General features: G+C 37.3%; 1 protein-coding gene across 1 annotated transcript in view; it reads left to right on the forward strand.

Annotated features, from left to right (window-relative positions):
- CC2D2A (coiled-coil and C2 domain containing 2A) overlaps positions 1-22847 on the forward strand; it is a 55093-nt gene that overhangs the window by 4985 nt on the left and 27261 nt on the right. The window contains exons 2-16 of the mRNA XM_080631881.1: positions 1082-1170; positions 1572-1673; positions 3138-3239; positions 4069-4245; positions 4421-4571; positions 5927-6063; positions 7488-7619; positions 9400-9609; positions 12674-12780; positions 15691-15831; positions 16249-16405; positions 17306-17541; positions 18993-19170; positions 20363-20519; positions 21657-21804. Of these exons, the coding sequence (XP_080488007.1) occupies positions 1082-1170; positions 1572-1673; positions 3138-3239; positions 4069-4245; positions 4421-4571; positions 5927-6063; positions 7488-7619; positions 9400-9609; positions 12674-12780; positions 15691-15831; positions 16249-16405; positions 17306-17541; positions 18993-19170; positions 20363-20519; positions 21657-21804 (2224 nt within the window). The remainder of the gene's footprint in view (positions 1-1081; positions 1171-1571; positions 1674-3137; positions 3240-4068; positions 4246-4420; positions 4572-5926; positions 6064-7487; positions 7620-9399; positions 9610-12673; positions 12781-15690; positions 15832-16248; positions 16406-17305; positions 17542-18992; positions 19171-20362; positions 20520-21656; positions 21805-22847) is intronic.

Consider the following 22847-nt stretch of genomic DNA (forward strand, 5'->3'; position numbering starts at 1 on the left):
CTGGGAGGAAGCAGGGACAGGACACCTGACCCAAACTAGCCAAAGAGGTATTCCATACCACAGCACGTCATGCCCAGGATGTATGAACTGAGAGTTCCCGGAAGGGCTAGAGCACTGCGGCGTGGGGGCGAGGTACCAGTTGGTGAGCGGTTGTATTCTCTTCCTTGTTATTTCCTTTATCATTATTACTATTAGTGGTAGCAGTAGTGATTTGTGTTATACCTTAGTTATTAAACTGTTCTCATCTCAACCCGTGGGAGTTGCATTCTTTCGATTCTCCTCCCCGTCCCTCCAGAAGCGGAGGGAAGAAAGGTGTCGGGGGGGAAGTGGACTTCGTGGTTCTGATTTACGGTCTGGGCTTAAACCATGACAGTTGGGTTAGTTCATCCATCTATGAGTCTTGTTTGACATCCTGAGTGTGGGGATAGACTACTGTTGATCTTGGAGAAGGCAATCTGTTGATTCAGAGCAGTAGCACAAGTAGAGCCGAGAGCAGCTTGTGTGTGAAACGGGAAGTTACATGATGATGCTGTCAGTCATACATGATACAGAGTAAAATGCATCTTACTCCCTTGATTGTACTAGAGCTATAGCACAAAAACACTGCTGGAGAAATTGATAATTTGTCGCTACAAAAAAGCAGGTAGCTTTAAGCTGGAAAAAAGAAACAAGTCTGTAAATTCTTTACAGGTAACTGTATCTTTACCTGTGTCACACTTGTATCAGGATTTATGGCAAATCACCTTTCAAAATTAGATCTGGACAGCTCTGACAAACAGCTGATAAAATGACAGGTAATTCTTTATACATTTTGAATAGGGGAAAAAAAAAGGTGTGTATATGCTTTACTTAAGGTGGTTCATAGTGTATAATGAAACGTAATCTTTACCATTGCAGTTAAAGGCATTTAAGGGATAGTCTTTAAGGTCTGAGTTCCAAAAAAGTGTTGCATTCCTTCACATTTTCTCATGTAAGCTCTTTCTGTTGGAACATGGGACTCTGTATGGTTGTATTTTACATAGTTTGAAACTTCTTTCAGAAGATGCCTGATTTAACATGTTGCTATGTTTCTCTGTTTCAGAATTGCCACCAGTTCCTTCTACATCGAGGACAGGCTCTGCAGAATCTTCTGTTAGGGAGCGAATGAAAGAGAAATTAAAAGCAGCAAAGGTGAGAATCCTCCAGAATGCTGTTTGGTTGGTTTTAGTCTTATAAGTACTACCCACTTAATTTTGCTTGCTTCGGGCTATGTATTTTTTTCCTAAAGTTTATGTTATCATTGATTTGTAATTCAAGTGATACAGTCATTAACAAGATGCTTTTGTGTTTCTTACACTATTTTGAAAGTCACGGGTTTCCTTGTAAGTTTACTGTGCAGCTTAATAGGGGGTATTAACATCTAGGTGTGTAAAATCACTTAAGATGATTGTACATATTATAAGCTGATTAATAGAGTCTGTTCCTAACACAAACTTATATGTCTTTGAGTTTCTGGTAATTACTGTAGCTTTGGTCTTGCAATATTTACCTTATAACTCTTTTTTTTTTTGTTTTGTTTTTTGTTCACTTAGTCAAAAGCAGAAATTACTTTATTGCAAGAAGATCCCAGTCCACGACCAAGGCGTTTAAAAAGCATCAAAGAAAAAAAACCAGAAGTCAGACTGGATAAAGCGGTAAGAAGATGCATTGTGTCTTGCTATTCTGATAATAAGAAAGTAAATTTGAACGTGAAATGAAGACCACACATAGTCTCAAAGAGAGATTTTATCTATTTTAATGGGATCAAAATTATATTATTGTTTAAACTAGGTAACCAGGAAGGAACCTTTCTGATTGTCTTTAATGTTTGATTTTAACATTATTATTGCCTTTAAAAATAATAATTTGCTTTCATTATAGTATAGACATCATGTGAAACCTCTGTCATTTACAGGTTTATGACTTCTGTTGCTTAAGATGCCTTAAAGTATTGAAAAGTTACTGTAACAGAAAAGACCACTGTATTATAGCTTTATATAAATTTGCACAGTGAAATTGCTAAAGGCTGAGTATTAACTTTATGTCATTGTACTGTATTGTATTTACTTGTTACTTTTTATATTATTTTTATTTTTTTTTTAGTATAAGCATGTTCTTTATTACAACCCAGATATTCTTCAGAATTCACAAAGGGATTACTTGCCTATAGAAAATGCATTCCAAAGAATGTGTATGCTCAAGAAATAACAGCATGTAGCAGTAATGTTTTTATCTGGATTTCAAAACAATATGAGTTAACCTGGCTAAATTGCTTGTCTAGGGGATAATTACCTGTTCATGTAGGTTGTGGGGAGGTTTTTGGCAGTGTTTTCTTATAAAAAATAATTGTTACAGCTTTCAGCTAAGTAGTATTTTATTATGTTTGTATTAGGAAAATGTGGAAGCAATATGCTTATTAAAAGTTGTTTACTGATTTTATAGAAAGTATATCTCAAACCTCCCCTGTGTTGCTTTTGCTTCCTGCACTTACTGTCTTGAAAAAGTAGAGTATCACCCATGGAGTTTTAGTAGAGTAGGCTAGTAATAATTGAGAGAGAACAAAACAAATAATGAAGTCTGTATTAAAGCACCCAAGCAATGGACACCACTGTTTTTCAATGCCAGATAGGTTTTTCCTGATTACAGCAGGGGCTATATGAGAAGCTGGCCTTAGCTCTCTGATTCCCTTCCCCGGTCGGCAATATGTGTCAGCAGCACCCTTGCCATTGCTTGTGCAGTCTGTCAGCCTCTCTTCTGTAGATGGGAAAATGTTGCATTTCTCCCTCTTACGGAGATTAGCATGTGGTTGCTTTTGTTTGGGAGTGCAGAAACAATGATCTCGGCAGCAGTGAAAAAAGTAAGCTAACATTCATTGCAGTGAGCCATTTCTTGAGACCCTACAGTCTATTTCTTGACCCAAAGGAGAAAGGAGTTAAGTAATAATTAGATGTACCCTTTTAAAATACCAAATCAGAATAATTGTTACCACAGGGGTTGTGTTTCTTTTTTATTTGTTTGTTTTTCTGTGAAAATGCAATATCTAATCTCTGCATTCAGCTGGTTGTCTTTTTATGGATCAGTAAATGAATGTTATAACTTGCGTATATATTTTTATGCAGTCTGATAATGATAAGTTTAGAGAGATGAAAGAGGATGAATCCCACTTACCATCAAAAATAAAGTTTCGCGATACTGTAAAACAACTTAAGGAGAAATCAACAGTGAGTACCAATTCCTTCATTTCAATAACTGATACTGATTTGATTTGATTTAAACTTTCTATGGCTTCATGATGCTGTTTGAAGCATCAGGCAGAATTCAGTCGTAAGCGGTAGAGAGGGATTTATTTAATTAAAAAAATCATAAACAATATATTCCAACAATTGAAATATATAAAGGGAACCTTCATAAAATGAGAGAATGGCTTTGGGTCATTTGATTTAAAAAGAAAAAATCAAGTGAATCCATCTGGACATAATTACTGGAGGTTGGAAACAAAAATGTTTCTTCTGTTTAAATACTTCTTATTGAATGCCACCAATTGGCAGTTAGAGCAATTTACAGATTAGTAGATTGATATTTATTAGCCACAGAATGCTATTACTAATTCTAAGATTAAAGGAGTCATCTTAACACTAAAGGGGCCTGGCTCCTTCAGAGTCAAAATAACATTAGCAATTTCTGTTCATATGATTCACCTGGATATCTGTATTATGGCCAGAATTTAAACTTTGGCATTTTTGATTTGCAAATCGTTTATGTATAAAACAAAAGGCTGGTTAAAATGAAACCAGGTACCTTTCTGTAATAAAACATTGCAAGAAATATTTAATGAAACTGTAGTATAGCACTAGAGTAAGTTTCATGTATCATTTAAAAATTTTGGTCAGCTTCAGCATTTGGGTGAGTTCTGTCTGAGATAAAACAATTGTTATTCTCTGATAAGTGTTTATACATGTTGTTATTGCTATTGTTAATTGAAAGATATCCTTATTTGCCCTAAATCTCTTATAAATGTCATATTAAATTATCTTTGTCTTTTTTTCTTAGTACCAGAATGATTTTCCTTCTGCTGAAGAAGCATATAATTTCTTTACCTTCAATTTTGATGCTGAACCACAGAATATGAAAGCTGAAGCCAGGAGAAGGAATGAATTAAATGAAGAAGAGGAGGCAGAAGAAAAATGTGTAGAAACCCAAGAGGGCGAACAAGGGGAGGACGAAATGGTGTGAGCTACAGAATAAATGTTCATATTTTTATTTAGACTTCTTGAATTAATTTTAATAATCTAATACCAAATGGCAACTTTTGTTTCCTTAAGACTTCTAAAGGTATACTTTCTAAAGATCTCCATTTTAAGAAATAGACAAGCTAACAGAGATGTTTGCACTTAAACTATAGGATGAAGATGCACGCCTGATTAAAGATGACTTATTCATTATAGGGCAGACAGCTGAAGATTTTCTAGTAATGGAACCTCCTGACTGTGAAAACTACTCTGAGCAACTGAAAAAGGAAAAAGAGTTCCTCTTCATTCCCAGCATGCTAGCAGGTATGAAGATTGTGCTTATCCATTTTGTTCCTGGATTTTACATCTCGTGGCACTTTTTGATCTCCTGAAAAATCTTGTATCAGTCTGTCTCTGGCAGTTCTCTGACACTGATCATCCAGTTAAGTCTGAAAAGGTCTGACAAAATGGATTAACTTGGGACATGCACACTTCAGCTTGTCACCAGCTGGTACGCTAGCAAGTGAACTCAGGGCATATCAATTGATCGGGAGTAGTTACCTTAGTGCTGTCTATAGTAATGGATGGCCCCTGTTTCAGTGAGGTTTACCTGTTACATTATTTAACATGCAGCAGGTACACTCATTTAGGCACATAGGGTGGCTCTGTACATTATAACTGTTACCTTGGCCACATCTGCAGGTTTTTGCCATGTGGCAAGTTTGTCAAGAGTCACGTAAGTAACATATGGATTTTTGTGATTCATGGGGCCCTTTTCTCAAAGTCTGATTTTGTGAATTGGAAATAGTTAACACTGGTCTATCTCTGACCTTTCCTCCTTATTCCTGTAGAACTGTAAAGTCCTAAAAAATTACTTTAGAATATAATCTGCTATTTAACATTTGAACTGGAAGAAATAGCAATGGGTCTTGGTGGTCTGTACCAGAATGGACTCATCACAGTGTGCAGTGTGATGTCAAAATATTTACTGGGTACCTTGTTTTTTTTTTGTCTTGTAAGTTCTGACCTCTACCAGTGTGGTCCACTGTGTTCTGATGTAGAGGATAGCTGTTATTGTAACCCTCAGTGTAATCCTTCCCTGTTTTGAGGTTGCTTCTTAAAAAATACTGAGCCCATACACACCACTGAAATAATCCTGCAGCCAAGCTTTAAAGAATTCCACCTGCTCTTGGGCTAATATGACTTTTCATGCATGTTGTGTAGTTTGTGTGATAGTAGCTTAAGCAAACTGTTAACAGTAGTTGAGATTGATCTTGGTTAAAGTTTCACTTTATATGGGAAAGGCTTAGTAATGTTTGTCTAGTCAGTTGTTGCTGCTAAAAGTTTTTTACAGGGTTACACAAGCAACCATTAAAACTAAACTCCACTATGTCATTTGAAGTATTTTTTTTGGTGAGGAAGTGTTTCATTTTCTGTTTAGAAGACTTGTGACAATTTTATGGTAGATTTAAATTGAGAATCTGGCCTGATTAAGAAAAGGACCTGTTCTGGTTATGTTCTTACTTCTTTTTTCCTAGTTAGGAAAATATTCCAGACAGTGTGCTTAATATACATTGCCACTCATTTTCAGAATGAATTAGATTATTAATTAATTAGAGAATTAATAAACTAGAACTCCAGTTATATTTTACATGCTTTTCTTTCTAATTTCTCATTAGTGCCTGCTTCTGAGAAGATGCCTAGAGACATGCAGCCTAGGTACCTTGAGGATGAAGGTCTTTACATAGGTGAAAGGCCCTTTGTTTCACAGTTGAATCAAAATATTTTAGAAAACAGAATACTCAGACAGGAACAAGTAAGTCACAGATAGCTTCCTAGTTGTCTTTTTAAAACTCTTTATCAGTGTTTTATTTTGTTACAGCTAAGTAGGTCATAGTAATATGGGGCTTTCGTCTTTATAATGTTTAGCAGTATCAAAGCATCAGGAATTTTTATTTTCAGACATTTTGAATTTTTTGTAGGAGTCTATTTTTAGTGTATCCCAATAGTCAGAGCACGAGACTGGGTCTTAGAAAACTGGTGTCTTCCTGGCTCTGCTCATAGCCTGCTGGAGAGCAAATCTCTTCACTTGTCTGTGTCACACTACAACAGGGGCAATTGTAATTTAGTTTTTTTATAAAATGTTGTGAGTGTTAGTGGTATGTATAAAGACTTACACAAGAGATGGGCACTCTTGTGCTATTTACTAACAAAAGGAAGCAATATGGAATGGCTGGTTTTTGTATTGACTGAAGATAACATAAATGAATAGACTTGTAGGATTTACTGGTCAGACTGTAAGGGTGAGTAAGTATTAAGCTGGAGAGGTTTTAGAATCCCTTTAGATTTTTAATAATGGCTTACTGAAACACAGGGAAAGGTGGCTTGGATATATTTTATCCTGCCATATTATCCTCCTATACATAGTGAGATTGTATAGATTTAAGCTAGTCTGCAGGAGAGGTCCTTTATATTTTAGTATGATTTTATGAATTCTTCATGGTCTAGCAGAGGTACTTTTGCAGATCAGATTGGGAATATTTGGATCTAAAATTTATAACTGGATAGCTTCAACCCAGTTAGTTTTTCTAGTTTGCTTCACTGTGTCACCAGAGAAGTGTTTGGTCAGTGGGAGTCCCAGTTGTGGGATTAAGGGAGCAGGCCAGCATCTTTCAGCATTGATTTAGTCAATTCTTGAATTCAGGTCATGAGAGTAGAGGACAGTGTTTAACATGTAACTCCATGGGTAGCAATTGGTGTGCAAGATGCTTACCTCATCTGCTTTCATAGATGCTGTTTAATTAGTTCAGCTTGTGGAGTAGAAGACTTGAGAGATGCTTTGATAAATGATCTCAGCTGCCATTTAGCTCTTGTGTAAAACATTAATATTCTTTCAATTTTTGTTATTTAAAAAACCCCAACATTTAAATAAGGGATGCAGTTGCTGGGTTTTTTTTTTTTTTCTTTTTTTTTTCCTTTCAAATCTGTAGTACTGAATGTTGAAGGAGAAAAAATCTGTATATTTAAAGTTTGAGCAAGCTCTTGATCTTCGATTTCAAAACTTACCTATAATACATTTGAAGATTTCATTTTGGTGTCTTAGAAGGATTTTGGTTAATTCAGTCTCAAACAGTTCATGAAAAACAGTTGTAGAATAAAAGGTAACTATAAGAAGTACAAATTTGCAAGTTACACCTTTATAAAGTAAGAAACAATATTAAATTATATTTTTATTTGTAGGGGAAAGGGTGGTTTGGTGATGATGGTAAAATCTTAGCATTGCCTAATCCAATTAAACAGTCTTCTATGAGGCCTCCAATATTCTCATTGGAAGAAGGCATTGCACCAGAACTTGAAACAGTGTATGTAAAGGTAAGTGTATTTTGTATACTTGGACACCCAATATCCCAGTTCTTCTGCACAAGCAACCCTGAGAAGCTGTAGGGTTTTGTGCCAAGAACCATGAATGGGCTAGTTTTTGGGGTTCCACAACCAGTCTTTTAAGTGTTATCTACTTCTTCAAGTATATTCCTCCTGTATTTTTCTGTTAAAATAATGCATGCTAAAGGATGAATTGTTTAGCGAGTAGTACTGGTTGAAACTGTAAAGTGACAGTCCATGACAAACACCTTCAAGTCTGTGAGTCACTAAGGTCTCTGTGAGGCACCCTTGGATATTCTCATGCCAAAGTAGGGTAGTTCCTACAGTAGTGTATCTATAAAGCACTTGTTGTTAGGAGCTGGTAGACAGATCAGGACAGAGGTGCTCTCTGCAGCATAAGAGAGAAATAATTGAAGTTCATGTGCATGGTGGTTGTTTTACAGTGATGAAACTCCTCCAGAATAAGACTTCATGTGCAATTTGCTCATGTAGAAAGCAACCAATTTTGAGTTTCATCAGTTCAGATCTTATTTTGCTTTGCTTTTTTTGTTTTTCCCTCAATCACAGCATGCCTATCCTGGCAAACAGCAGATGCAGTGTGCAGTCAGTACAAATCAAAATAAGTTTCAATTAAAACCATTCACCAAGCTTTAAGCAAGCTTTAATTGTTCTGCTTGTTAGCACTCTATTATCCCCTTGGAAAAACTGACTTTTTAGATTTTAAATTAGATTACTGTTTTGGGACGCACAAGTGTTTCTGTCTGCTCTTGTTGATACAGATATAATGTTGCCCTTTAATTGATGCTGGTTACAAATACACAAGTTTCAGGATGCATCCATACCACAGATCTACATGGGGTGTTTCTGCATGGAGGAAGAGTTTGCTGCTTAGATCTTAGTAAAGATAGGTTAAGAGAGCTTATGTTTCAACCAGGACACAAGAACACCATGTTTACCTCAATAGTGACATATAAATCACTGTTGAAAGTAAATGATTAAGCTTGGAAGTAAGATTAAGCCTGGGGGCTCCTTTATGGGCGGAAATATAGTTTAAGAATTTCAAAGCTGTCACTTTTATGACATAGTATGTCATACTAAACATTTTGATGAGGACCTGAATCTGGAAGGATCTGGTGGACTTAAGTGTGTTTTGTGGACATTTATACCAGCCCTATAAAAGAGCTATGCAACAGCTGAATTCCCCTTTCAACAGCCCTTTTCCCAGTTCTTATGAAGGGGCTGCAATGAACATGCAGAACTAACAACTTCATCTTTTGTAGTACCAGGATATCTCTGATGAATCTCTTCTGAAGAATTCTAAGAGCAGCAGCAGCAGTCAGACAGGAAGCACTGCTAATGCTTTTCTGATTTCACTAACCTGAGTTCACTAACTGGGCTGTTTATCTTAGAGCTCAGTTCTAGGAGGAAATAAAGTGATACTAAGCAAAGAGGTAAAAAGAGAATTAGCAAGCTTTTCTTTTTCCATTTTGGTGTTATTGTCTTAATTGTGCAGCAAAACCTGTAATACAGGTGGGTGACTTCGTATTTAGCCTCATACGGGTTATCACTGTTCTGCTGTGTAAAACACCCATGGTGGTTTTATACCACCCAGTTGTCAATAAGGCAAAGAGGTTACCACAGAAGTGCTTACAGTTTCAGAGTCAGTAGTTAGATGCAGAAAGTGTTAAATGGGTCATTTTCTGTCATAGAATCTCTTTGTAAAATTGTTTTGTTGAGGTTTGTAAGTCCCTTTCTTCTTTTTTTCACTCAGGCAGTAAAAATGACAGCTGCCAATCAGTATCTTGTTGGACCTGGAGATTTTCAGGGCCCATTTCAATTGGATATTGATATTTCTGGACTGATATTCACCCATCATCCCTGTTTCAGCCGTGAGCATGTGTTGGCGGCTAAATTGGCTCAGTTATATGATCAGTATTTAGCAAGAAAACAGAAGAATATTACCAAACTTCTCACAGACAAGGTATTTCTGTTCCATTGTCATAACTGATTAAGATAATGATGTGACAGTTTAAGCTAAAAGCTGGATTTTTTTTTTTGGAGTAGAGTGATAAAATCGTATGTAATAACTAGTGTTATGTCAGAAGATAAAAACAAAAGTATTTTGCCTAGATTGCTGTGTTTAGTGCAGAACTGCATTTTTTAAGGTTATGAATTTCTTTTTGATCTTCTAATTAAAATGAACTCTATGCAGGTTCTGAGGTAAAGGGAGTATAATTGTTAGAATACAATAACATGTAGTATTCCTTAGAGTATCCAGAATGTTTTCCAGTGAATGACAGTTAAGATTTCGCATAGGATAATTCTTCAGAAATGTGAGGTAAATCATAGAATCATAGAATAGTTAAAGTTGGAAAGGACCTTAAGATCATCTAGTTCCAACCCCCCTGCCACGGGCAGGGAAATGTCCCACTAAACCGTGCCACCCAAGGCTCTGTCCAACTTGGCCTTGAACACCGCCAGGGATGGAGCATTCACAACTTCCCTGGGAAACCCATTCCAGTGCCTCACCACCCTTACAGTAAAGAACTTCCTCCTTATATCTAAATCTCCTTATATCTATCTTATATCTAAACTTCCCGTTTAAGTTTTAACCCGTTACCCCTTGTCCTGTCACTACAGTCCCTAATGAAGAGTCCATCCCCAGCATCCTTGTAGGCCCCCTTCAGATACTGGAAGGCTGCTATGAGGTCTCCACGCAGCCTTCTCTTCTCCAGGCTAAACAGCCCCAACTTTCTCAGCCTGTCTCCATACGGGAGGTGCTCCGGTCCCCTGATCATCCTCGTGGCCCTCCTCTGGACTTGTTCCAACAATTCCATGTCCTTTTTATGTTAAGGACACCAAAACTGCACACAATACTCCAAGTGAGGTCTCACAAGAGTGGAGTAGAGGCGCAGGATCACCTCCTTCAACCTGCTGGTCACGCTCCTCTTGATGCAGCCCAGGATACGGTTGGCTTTCTGGGCTGTGAGCGCACACTGAAGCCAGCTCATGTTCATTTTCTCATCGACCAACACCCCCAAGTCATTCTCCACAGGGCTGCTCTGAATCTCTTCACTGCCCAACCTGTAGCTGTGCCTGGGATTGCTCTGACCCGGGTGTAGGACCTTGCATTTGGCGTGGTTAAACTTCATAAGGTTGGCATCAGCCCACCTCACAAGTGTATCAAGGTCCCTCTGGATGGCATCCCTTCCCTCCAGCGTATCAACCGAACCACACAGCTTGGTGTCATCGGCAAACTTGCTGAGGGCGCACTCAATCCCACTGTCCATGTCACTGACAAAGATGTTGACCAAGAGCGGTCGCAACACCAGTCCCTGGGTGACACCACTCATTACTGGTCTCCAGCCGGCCAACATAGTTCTATGTAGTAGGGCTGGTATGTTAAAAATTACTTTGATTATTAACTACATATAAATTCAGATTTCCATAAATTCAAGGTAGTGGTGATTTTCTACCTTAAAGGACTATTATAAGGAAAAAACAATCATTGTATGCAAGTTGTTTTTATATTAGTGTAATGAGGGTCAGTAGCTGCTGTACAGATGCTTCTGAATTTTGGTATAAAGCATTAGATATAGTTCTGATGATGGACAAATATTTCATAGAGTGTCTCAGAATAATTCTTTGGCATACTTTAGTCTGTCATTACTTCTGGATTGTCTTTAGTTTAACATGAAACAGTGAAAGAGGACATTTGGCTTCTCCATGCCTGCATCACAGGAATCTATGTGTCGAAGGGACTTTCTGAGTATTTCCACAATACATTGTCAATATTGTGGGCAACTGCATAATGTATTTTCCATAAAAGGATTTTAACTATAAGGTATTTTAGCTTCCATTCTGCTACTGACAGGTGGTTTTAAAACTTGTCTCATCTAAGAGTCTTGTCATCTCTCAAGTCCATCCTTAATGGCCAGATTGTTGCAGCCAGATAGTTTTTAAGCCCTTCTTCCCTCTTGCCCTCCCTCCCCACCATGTCCCAGTGGACCTCTCCTTATCCACTTCTGATTCTTGCTCTTTCTTTGTATCTTAAAATACATCACCTTTCAGTCCTCATTTTGGCAGGGTAAAGAAGCTTCGCTTCCTCTCTGCCTTTATAAAACATGCTCTCTGTGCCCCAGATGGCACTAGCAGCTTTCCATGTGCTCAGTTACTCTTTCTTACAAAATTTCTTTCAATTTCTTTTTTATACCAGTGAGTTTCATTTTGTAGTTGCCCTTACATGTTTTCAGTTGTATGTTTCCTGCTCTCCAGTTACCTGTCCAGTTTGATAGATTTGTTTCAAAAATCTTTGCTCCTTTATTTCCCACTGCTGTTCCTTATTTTCTATTCTTACAGCCAGTCCTCTACATTCTCATTCTCATTCTACAGTCTTCACAGCCATGTATATTTTTCAGTTCTCCTAAACTAGGTGTCCATCCTCCATGTGATCATCTGATGCCTATTTTCAAACCCTAGTTGAAGGGGTGGCCTCTTGTCTTGACAGTATGGCTTCAAAAGTCCATTTGAACTGTACCATTGTTCCCAGTTCTGTCTCATCCTTAGACCTTCTCCCAGTTGTTACATGCAGTATTTTATGTGTAAGTGCTTTGTTGCAAGGTACCCAGCTTCTTTAAGGCAATCATCAAATCCCAATCCACTCATTTTTGTTGTTTATTGATTTTTCTAGGGTTACCTCTACTGGCTCTTCCTAATCCTCAAAAAATCTTTTATAAAAGGTGGATTTTTGTGGGGCTTTTTTTCGCCCCTTAAATTCCTGAGCTTTCAGAGTAATCCCCGGATGGTCTTTTCCCATTGTTTAGATCTGTGACAGTGATGAAGTCAGTATCTCCCTCATACATCCAGGGATGCTAATTAAAATTTGAAGAATCAGCAGCTCACAGACATGGCAAAACCCTGGGAATACGGAATCAAGACAAATCAGAGTTTTCAGTTACGTAATAACTAGCTCTTTCATGTCAAGATGCATTACACTGTATGCCTTAAAAATGTCAAACTATCTGTTATTTATGTGTTTGTTTAAGCTGCATGTTTTGAGGAATGCAGTGCAATCTGGCATAGATAGTGGTGATGCTGGTGTTCCTAGACCTGTGGCACAACAGAGCATACCTGAATACAAAATTGAGATCAGGTAGGTATGGATCATTAAACCGCTGTTTTTTAAAACTGCATTCCTTTTTTTGCTTTCCATGCTGGTACAAAATATGAAGCATGTCAGACCTTTAAATTCTGCTGTAAATTGCTCTAGAAGAATTTTCAGAGCTTAAGAGTTCTTACTGATTGGTTGGGTAAGAAAAATTATTAAGAAAATACAGTTTAGGCTGAAATCTTGATTCAGAAAGGGTCTAATCTGGTTGCATTTTATTTATTATGTAGCAACTATTTACTGGTGTGTTTTGCACAATTAAAATTCAGTTGAGCTTTCAATAGACACCAGTGGGATGCACGAAGCTCTCACAACAATGCAAGTGGCATGATTTTCTGAACAGACAAAAACCTTGGGCTTTTTCCATCGTCTTCCTCATTACATAATTGTTCTTGATTCACTTCCTATTCTTAGATATTTTGGCCATATTTTTGCCAATGGGTTAATATACATAAAATGGTAGAATTTTCTTTTACAAAATTACAGTTATTTTTCTTGGACAGTACATGTGTAGCAAAAATGTACAGTTCTTGGCTTGGCAGTGAAAGTTAGTATTATTTTTGGCAGATGGACAGTGGTGAACTGTAAGTATAAGCAGTATGCTAAAACAAATTATTTTGGAGATCTGTGCTGAACAGCCTTTGAACTACTAGATACTTAAAAATCTATCAACTTTTCACAATCTGAAAGTAGGCAATAATATATTAAAGAAGCAGAAGCTTAGATTATGTCATGGGTTACACGATAATGCAGTATTTTAAGAAGTCTTTTTTTTCAATAACAATTCTACTTTCAGCCTTGACATTTACATTTGCTTACACTTACTCATCCACTCACTACTCTTAGTTTAGAAATTGCTTCTTAAGATTTTCATCCTTCAAGCACACTGTCTTGTAATATATTAGTATCTGCACAGGACATAGAGAATTTATAACATATGATTTTATACTGAAGGACAAAGTCTTCCTTCCATTGAAAAAGGAGTAGCTTTTATTAATATTTTCTTAACGCATCTGCTAGAGGACTAGGAGCAGGAGGTGTGCAGTTACCACACGGTACCTTGGAGACAGGATCTCTCACCAGGAAAAACATAAGAATAGTAACGAGAAGGTTCACTGTGGGAAGGAGATTCTTGGATTTTGGCACCAACTCTGGGACTTGCTTGATGGTTGATCTTAATTAGATAAAATATTCCTTCTGAGTTTCTTAATGTTTTTCTAGGCCTTGAGTGATTTAGTTTAGTGTCACATTATAATGAATTGGGAGAACCTCAGTTGAAATCAGTGAAATCAGAATTGTGTAAGTAATGTGAGATGAGTCTGGCTGGGATTATTCTAGAGCTTTTCATATCTGTAATTCTTTCTGGCTCCAGCTCTGTTGTTGGAAGCTGTTACACATACGAGGCTCAGATGATTTCAGGAATTTTTACTGTCATGATGCTTAATACTAATTTGGACTGCATATATTGGTAAAAACATCTGACCTGCCTTGTCTCTCTTTTAACGCTGCATTTCCCTGATGGTCAGTGTAGTACACTCATGAGAAATTACAGATGTGAAGAGAGTGTAGCATGGAAAATCATTTAATTGCTTCCTCCACCCACCAACAACATAACTGATATGTACTCTGCTGTCTGACGATCAGAGTTGTAGTTTTCCATTGGTTTGAGGAAGAAATGTCATCTGAATACAGAAGATATTTGCAAATTAGCAATTTCAGCCCTCCTGACCTCGTTTGTGGAGGAGGAAGCCAGTGTACGCTGTGGATTGCAGGTTTCAAGGCTCTTCTGGCTGATGTGTTTTAGCAGAGGAGATTCTCTACTGAAAGATCCTGCTTCCAAATTGAATACATTAGATAAGTGTAATTACTGACCTGTATGTTCCTCGTGTCTTTAAGCTTCATCTTCTAGCTTCATCTGGTAGACAAAGAAGAAAAGGTTGTTAAGCTATGTGGATAAGTAACGCTCAAACTGCTAGATGATGAATTGGAGAAGTATTCCTTTCTGGAAAGTCTATACTTCTTCTTTATTTATTGTTTTTACTAAATTTGTTTATGCTTTTAAATAATGTATGATGTATTTCTTCTTTCAGCTCTGACTCACCCTCCCTGTCTTCCACATACTCTGAATATTACAAGTAATAATGTGTTAACTTACATCTTCTATTGTTGTTTTGAGTTTTTTTTAAATCACATTCTTTTTACTAGACATGTTTAGCTACCAAGATGGCACTGGAAACTGGTACTGGAAACAGTCTGTGCTTTAGCTGCATAGACATTTACATGGGGAGTGTGTTATGGTCATTAAAAGTGCTAATGAATAGCTCTTTTACAAACAGATGAGAGGCTGAAAATGTGAAATACCAATTCTGAGGCAAAAAAAAAGAGCCCTGTTAATTTTGTTTGTGTTAAGAATCTTGTAGGGCTGTCAGAGGACTTAAATTACTTCATAGTTTGCTACATTACTTCATCTGTGCAAGCCCATTTTACTGGAGCTAGAAGCATGTTAAGTTTAAAATGTATTTTGTAATGTACAATGAAGCATTACTTCATAGCAGCAGCATAGGTTTCCTGGGCTGTTGTTTACATGATTTGACTTTAAAATGTTTTTAATGATGTACAGCTGTAATAAGCATTTCAGAAAACTTTGGGATCTCTGGAGAATGAGCTATAATTGAAGGCAGATTGTCCAAAATGCAAGAGACTGGAGTACAGAAGGAAATCACATCCTGCCATCTTCAAGCCCAGGTTTTATGCTTCTTGGATTTAAACCACTGCAGCCATCAGTCAAATTGAAACCCACATCACTTGGCTTTTGGTATTGCACATTTTCACTCTCTTGTTCCACTGAGTTATAAAATTCTGATTGATTTTGTGCATACATATGTATGTTTCTAGGCAAACCAGAAGACTTCGTGATGCTGAACAAGAAAAAGACAGAATGTTGCTTAAGAACATTATAAAAGTTTGGAAAGAAATTAAATCCCTCCGTGACTTTCAGAAGTTTACTAACACACCCATGAAACTTTACTTGAGGAAGTACGTTTTGATAATGCTTTTTTATGCTTCATTTGCCAGCAGCAGAGTTTTAGTAAGATTAGTTGATTAGGGAACTTAAAATGCTGATATGAAGGGTGCAGAACTAAGAATTCGAGTAGTGTCTAGCACTGGTTGAGCCTGCCACTGTTCTTCTTGAGTTTGGGGAGGAAGGAAGTTTGAATAACAAGTAATTACTATAACAGAAAGGAATTTCTACGGGCTAATGATATGATATCCATTCTGGATAGTAACTGTCTGCTGTCAGCTTTTAGACTGTCTATGCTGGTATTTTTAAATAGAACACACTTTTGATCTAATGAAATTAATTCATGGAGAAGTAGACTTACGTTACATACTGCAGACTTGATTGTAGCCCTTACGTTGATTTATGCAACATGTTGATAACTTGTTTTGAAGGGAAGAGGTTGATCAGAGATTAGATGAAGAGGCATATGAAGCAGAAATTCAAGCTGAGATAAATGAATTGCTGGAAGAATACATGGAAGAATATGAAAAGAAAATGGAGGAGTATAAAACTGAGCTGAAAGAGTGGAAATTGTGGAAGAAAACACAGGTTTGTTTAAATCATTCAGTTTCTCAAAAAAATTAAGACTTACTAAATGTGTAGAAAAATTGTCCATGTTATGAAAATTTGTTCTCTAATGCAGAAGAGTCAATTTTAGGGTAGTTATGCGTAAATTTTGTGATGTATTTGGACACATTCTCTCTACTTAGAATTTGATAGTAAATTAATTGTGCATTAAAAAAATTAAAATTAAAACTAGGTTTTTTTAAGCACTGTCTTCCTGCTATTGATTTTCAGCACTTCAGCAGTTCTTTCTTTAAATTTAGTAGTTTTGCTGCATTCCCATTAAATTCATGCCTTTGCAAACAAAAAACGTGGATGAATTTTGTGTGAATGGTGAAGCAAAGTAATTATGGGGTGCTTCTAGTGAACAAGCAGTTGATGTCATCTCATGTAAATTTCAGTTTTGGAATGTCCCGAAACTGAATTATTTAATGCTAAGCTACAAAGCTCGTGCACTGGAGTTTGTGGCACGTGCATTCACTTCAGCAGCATGTATGCAGACAGTGTATCTCGAAGAACTGTGTCTGCTGATTGAATAACCCTCCTTCAATCCTGACAGAATGCATATAACTCAGACTAAATGAGAAGTCGGCTGCTAGCCAGAACATTCAAGAAACATGTTTATTTTGTAAGTTGGTTGAGAAGGTTAAATAAATGTTTTGTTTGAAGCACATTATGTGTTGAAACATATGAATGGAATGCAGTGCTGAATTCTGAATCTGAAGTAGTACTGTAGTGTAAGAGAAATGTCATTTTTGTGTGTTGTGATTTTAAAATTACACAGTCATTTCTCACACGTTTATCACTTGTGAATCAAGAGAACAAGGGAAAAAAACTTTAGCGATTGAAACAAGTTCAGGAAGACATTGTTATTTTTGTATGCAGAAGTCCAAAAAGAAAAAGAAGAGAAAAGACATTCATGAAGATGAAGAATCAGATGAAGATTGTGATCTTGGTGAGGAACGTGTAAAACCCATCCCACCTAAAATGGCCAATAGTCTGGACATCGAGCAGCAGGTTAGAGAAAAAGCTGACAACTGCAGAAGGAAACCTGGAGAGCCTGCTTTAATTCCTGAACTGGTGCTGTCAGGAAACATAACTCCAACCGAGTTGTGTCCACGGTAAGATTGGCTGCAGATTACTTTCTTTGTGACTTTTCTGGTGTTATTTATTAACTGATGGATTGTACGACTTCAGAAGCATGTGCTCATCCCTCTGTTTAGCCTAGTGATAAAACTGCTGTCTGAAGCTGATACAACTTAATTTGTTTTAAAGTCACATATAACCTTGTATATAGTGGCTTGGAGAATGCATGTCTACCCATTCCACTTGAACCTTCTGATGATCCTTGAGCATCTGCATGGAACAGTGGTGTGTATATAAGGAAGTTCTCTTTAGTGTAGAGTCTAGGTCACTTTTGGGAGTGCCACACTCACTAGCCAGTCCTTTACACCATGTCTCTGCTACAGTCAACAAAGGGAAATAAGGAAATAGTGTAGTAAACCAGAGATTTCAGTGTGGATAAAATAAATAAATTTACTTGTTTATGTTGATTTCTGCATTTACACATACAATTTAACATAGATTTAGTAGACTTTACTCTTTCCAAAAACTCCTTTGTTTTATATTTATTCAGCAGATAACCTCATCAAGGAATATTGCTTGGCTGTTTTATTCCCAGCAACTGAAAACTTTAATCTTAATTTGATATCTGTTGTGTTTTGGAGGAAAGGAGTAAAATGAAATTTTGTTTCTCTATATGAGATCCTGCCCCTCTACTCTGCTCTTATGAGACCTCACTTGGAGTATTGTGTGCAGTTCTGGTGTCCTCAGCATGAAAAGGACATGGAACTGTTGGAAGGAGTCCAGAGGAGGGCCACAAGGATGATCAGGGGACTGGAGCACCTCCCGTATGAAGACAGGCTGAGAAAGTTGGGGCTGTTTAGCCTGGAGAAGAGAAGGCTGCGTGGAGACCTCATAGCAGCCTTCCAGTATCTGAAGGGGGGCTATAGGGATGCTGGGGAGGGACTCTTCATCAGGGACTGTAGTGAAAGGACAAGGGGTAACGGGTTAAAACTTAAACAGGGGAAGTTTAGATTGGATATAAGGAAGAAATTCTTTACTGTAAGGGTGGTGAGGCACTGGAATGGGTTTCCCAGGGAAGTTGTGAATGCTCCATCCTTGGCGGTGTTCAAGGCCAGTTTGGATGAGGCCTTGGGTGGCATGGTTTAGTGCGGGGTGTCCCTGCCCATGGCAGGGGGATTGGAACTAGATGATCTTAAGGTCCTTTCCAACCCTAACTATTCTATGATTCTATAACTCCTTTTATATGGAAGGGGCTTTAGTGGATCTAAAATGTGACCTGTAATTTTTAAACCATATATTTATGAGAAGATAAAGCAGCTGTTAAATAATAGTTTTAAAGTCATGCCTGTCTAGTGACATTTTTAGAATACCATTTTAATTTAGGTGACTTCTGTTTATTTTTGCAGAATCAGATCCTCATTAAACATAACCAAGGAATAAAAAAGTTATTAAAAATTATATAACAGCTTGTTTGACATATTTACAGAGCTGAAGTTTTGCGACGAGAAGATGTGAAGAAACGCTCAGCTTTTATAAAAGTCCTTTTCAACTCCAAAGAAGTATCAAGGACTGTTACCCGGCCAATAAGTTCAGATTTCAGAGTTCACTTTGGACAGATTTTCAATTTACAAATATTCAATTGGCCAGAGAGTTTGCAACTGCAGGTAGATAATGATTTATCATAGAAACTTTTAAGAAGACAATATGAAATGTAAATAGTCTTATGGTGCTTGTCTTTTGCTCTATGGTAGTGTTGTAAAGACTGAAAACCCCTTTGTAATTCATCAGTCTTATAGCCCTTCTGTGCTTCTCCAGTCACAAACTTTTAACTTTTTTGCTACATTTTTGATTCTTGTGCTTTATACATACATTTGTACATATGTGTGTGTATGCGTGCGTGCATGTTACATATAAAGTGACTATGGGCAGCATGGGGAAAAGGAAGTAATTGGGACATATGGTTAAATATGTTACTGGAGCAGCTTTTTAATTTTAGAAGAACTGATACATGTTGCAGGTAAACTTGCCAAAATGGCCTTCTTAAGACATTATTGTCCACCCAGCAAAATCATCATAATGTTTGCTGGAGGGGTATAATAAAAAAATCATTGCTAGTAATGTCCATAACTGCACTTGACCTGATCAGCAGTGCAGTTAAGTCAAACCACCACCACCTCTATTCCAAGCAAGAATTAATGAATGAGTCACATGAATAATTGTCAGGGCCAATACAGTATATTTTTAGGAGGAATATGGTCAGGATTCTACTTCTCCTGTTAAGTAACTTACTGCTGGTAGTTCAGAGGAGGGTGTATACCCCTTGCCTGCTCAATTTATGTAATGCACAGATTAAAAGGGAAGATAAATACCATCTTATTGGATTAAAAACATCTGAATGGAGAAATCATTCATGTCACTCTGAGCCTGCAACTGGCCAGAGAAAAGGAAAGCATCCTGCAGTACTGCCAGAACAGGCACTGTGTGCCTTACCCTGCCTTTTGTGGTAAGGGAGAATTAGTGAGGCAGAATCCCTTTGGCATCTTCACCTGGTGCCAGTGACTGTTACAAGCAGTTACGTATCGTACAGTGATGTTCTTTAAAGCCTGGAGTTTGTTATATTCTCTGGTGCATTATAAAGGTGAGCAGAATATACTTCTAGGAAAAGTTCAGATCAAGTTAGCTGCTGGTAGCTGAAATGTCTGCTAATTGAGGAATTCAGAAAGTAAATTAATACAGTTGTCTTAATTATTTCATGCTTAAGTCATAGTAAAATCGTTCAGATACTCTGCAGTATGTTTTCAACTTCTCATGAGTACATCTGGTTTTATTAAGTCTGTCCCCATGTTTTTTTTCTAGATATATGAAACAACGGGTATGAGCAGTACCACCTTGTTGGCTGAAGTGTTCATACCTGTTCCTGAGACTACAATTCTGACAGGCAGTGCTCCTATAGAAGAGATTGAGTTCAGCAGCAGCCAGCGTGTGATGTTGAACCATGAAGGAGTTGGGAGTGGTAGGGTCTCTCAGTCTTTTGCAGTTCAGTGTTTCTTACTTCACTGAAACCATGTAGCAGTAACAGGCTGGTATAAGTTTCAGAGTAAATTCTGCTAGGAGTGGGTGGGGGTTTTTTAGTACTTACATAGTCAGGCCTCTGACACTGCAGAACAAGCATGTGATGTTAATCAGTATAGCTCTGGTGATGTTAATGTTCTATACCACTGAAGAACTGGCTATAAAAGTGTATATGCAGAATAATTTTTTTGTCTTTCTATTTGCCTTGTTGAAGTCCTGCAGCACATTTTATCCCTGGGACATTGAAAAGTAAAAACAACAGAGAGAGAGGAAAAGGGGAATCAGGAATAATACATAGTAGCATATGGAACTTTCAAGTTTATATAAGTTTGAACAGCATTATGAGATGGCTGACTTGCACAAATTTGCCATGTATGAAATGCAGATCAAGCTAGAGCAGAATAATAAGTAAACAACTGTGAAGAAAAGAAATGTGGTAAAAAAAATCATTAAAACAAATACGTGTGTAAGTATCACTGGCTGTGATGACTGAACATGCAATCACAAAGCTTTAGGGCTCAATTTTTAGTCATGCATTATTCTCTTGACTCTGAATTTCTGTTTCTTTAATAACAGTATGCTGAACGGGAAAACTACCAGAAATATTACAGCGTGTCTGTGAAGCAGAAAAAAAAGCTTTTGACGTAGTTTTCAAGGATTAGCCTTTCCTTCCAACCCAAATGGAAAGCCTTTCTGTGGAAGACTCTGTGGAACGGAGTCCTTCACTCTTTTTGTAGAGCAGAGTCCTTCCTCACAGCATGCAGCAGAATCAAGTTGTTTGATGTTTCTCCATTTATATAAAGACAAAGGTTATTTCATAGAAATGTTGAATAACCGGTTGGACGGGACCTCAAGGATGATCTGATCCAACCTTTCTTGGCCATGACCTATCTGGCTCAGTGCCCTGTCCAGCCAAATCTTAAAAGTGTTCAACGCTGGGGAGTCCACCACCTCCTTGGGGAGATTACTCTGATTGTTCTCATTGACTACTTATTTTCAGGATGTGTTTTTAAAAATGTTCAGACATTGTGTTTGAATGCATAAATATACTACTTTGGGGTTTTTTGTCCTTTGATAGGTGTGTCCTTTTCATTTGAAGCTGATGGTAGCAACAGGATGACTTTAATGACCTCTGGGAAAGTATCTAATAGTGTCTCTTGGGCGGTTGGAGAAAAAGGAATCCCCTTAGTTCCTCCAGTATCTCAGCAAAACACAGGCATTTCAAGGTAATATGATAGGAATTTTCAATGACTCACGGGAAACTGATTATATTAGTATTTAAAAAAACCTGAGGCTTTCATAATCAAGGATTATCATAATCTTTTTTCCTGAAGTTTAGATATTTTACTTTGCACTGTAACTCCCAGCAGATGTCTTAGGGTACACAGTTTTAGTGAACAGGTTTTAATTAGAAATTTAATCTTTTAGTATATTAATTATCAACAATATTAAAGTTAAACTCATGCTGATTAATATACTTTTATGATTTTCTAATAGAAGGTGTTTGTACTAGCAAGGAACTTTCCTGTAATTTTGCTCAGAACAGAAGCTCCAGCTTTTTCTTAATCTGAAGTGTATTTGGGGAGGCTACTGGGACACGTGCTTTAACTGCCTTCTCTATAATTAATGATAAAGGGTATGCTATGAAAGCAGTAGATACCAGTGTAGGGGCATGACGCTGTTAGTGAATTATTCAGTGAAAAATTCTCGTCTGTCGAATCATTCCAAGGTAATACTCTTTCGTGATTTTTTCCACCAGAAGCCTGTTGACCTGCAGAAATGAGTATATTATTCCATTCAAAACAATCTAATTTGCCCTGTGGCTGCAAATTGGATATTGTAGATGATTTGTCCATCTTGTTGCTTTTATATAATTGCAATAAAGTCAAGGAGATTATACTTAGTCTGCATTTTCAATGTCATCAGGTAACTTCACTGTAAAGCCTTAGGAGTTTTCCTGAATTTATTAACACTGAGCAAGTACCTCTTCCAGCTGATTAGATTCTGTCAGGTTTTTATTTATTTAGAGGTTAGACATTGGCATCCAAGTCAATATGTTGCTACTTTTGACCCAAGCTGCAACTGTGAGACTAATTTTCTCATCAGCCTGTGAGTAACCTGCTGACTTCAGTAAGATTAAAACATAAGGATGTATTCCCAAAGGCTAACTTTAAACTCTGGAGACTAATCACTGTAGTAAATGGAAAAATGGGGAATTTCAGAAGGAAGTTAGCTGTAAAAGATTCTTTGTTCAACTCTAAAGGGTGAT

The sequence above is a fragment of the Psittacula echo genome, assembly GCF_963264785.1.
Source record: "Psittacula echo genome assembly, chromosome: 1".
Taxonomy (NCBI): Eukaryota; Metazoa; Chordata; class Aves; order Psittaciformes; family Psittacidae; genus Psittacula; species Psittacula echo.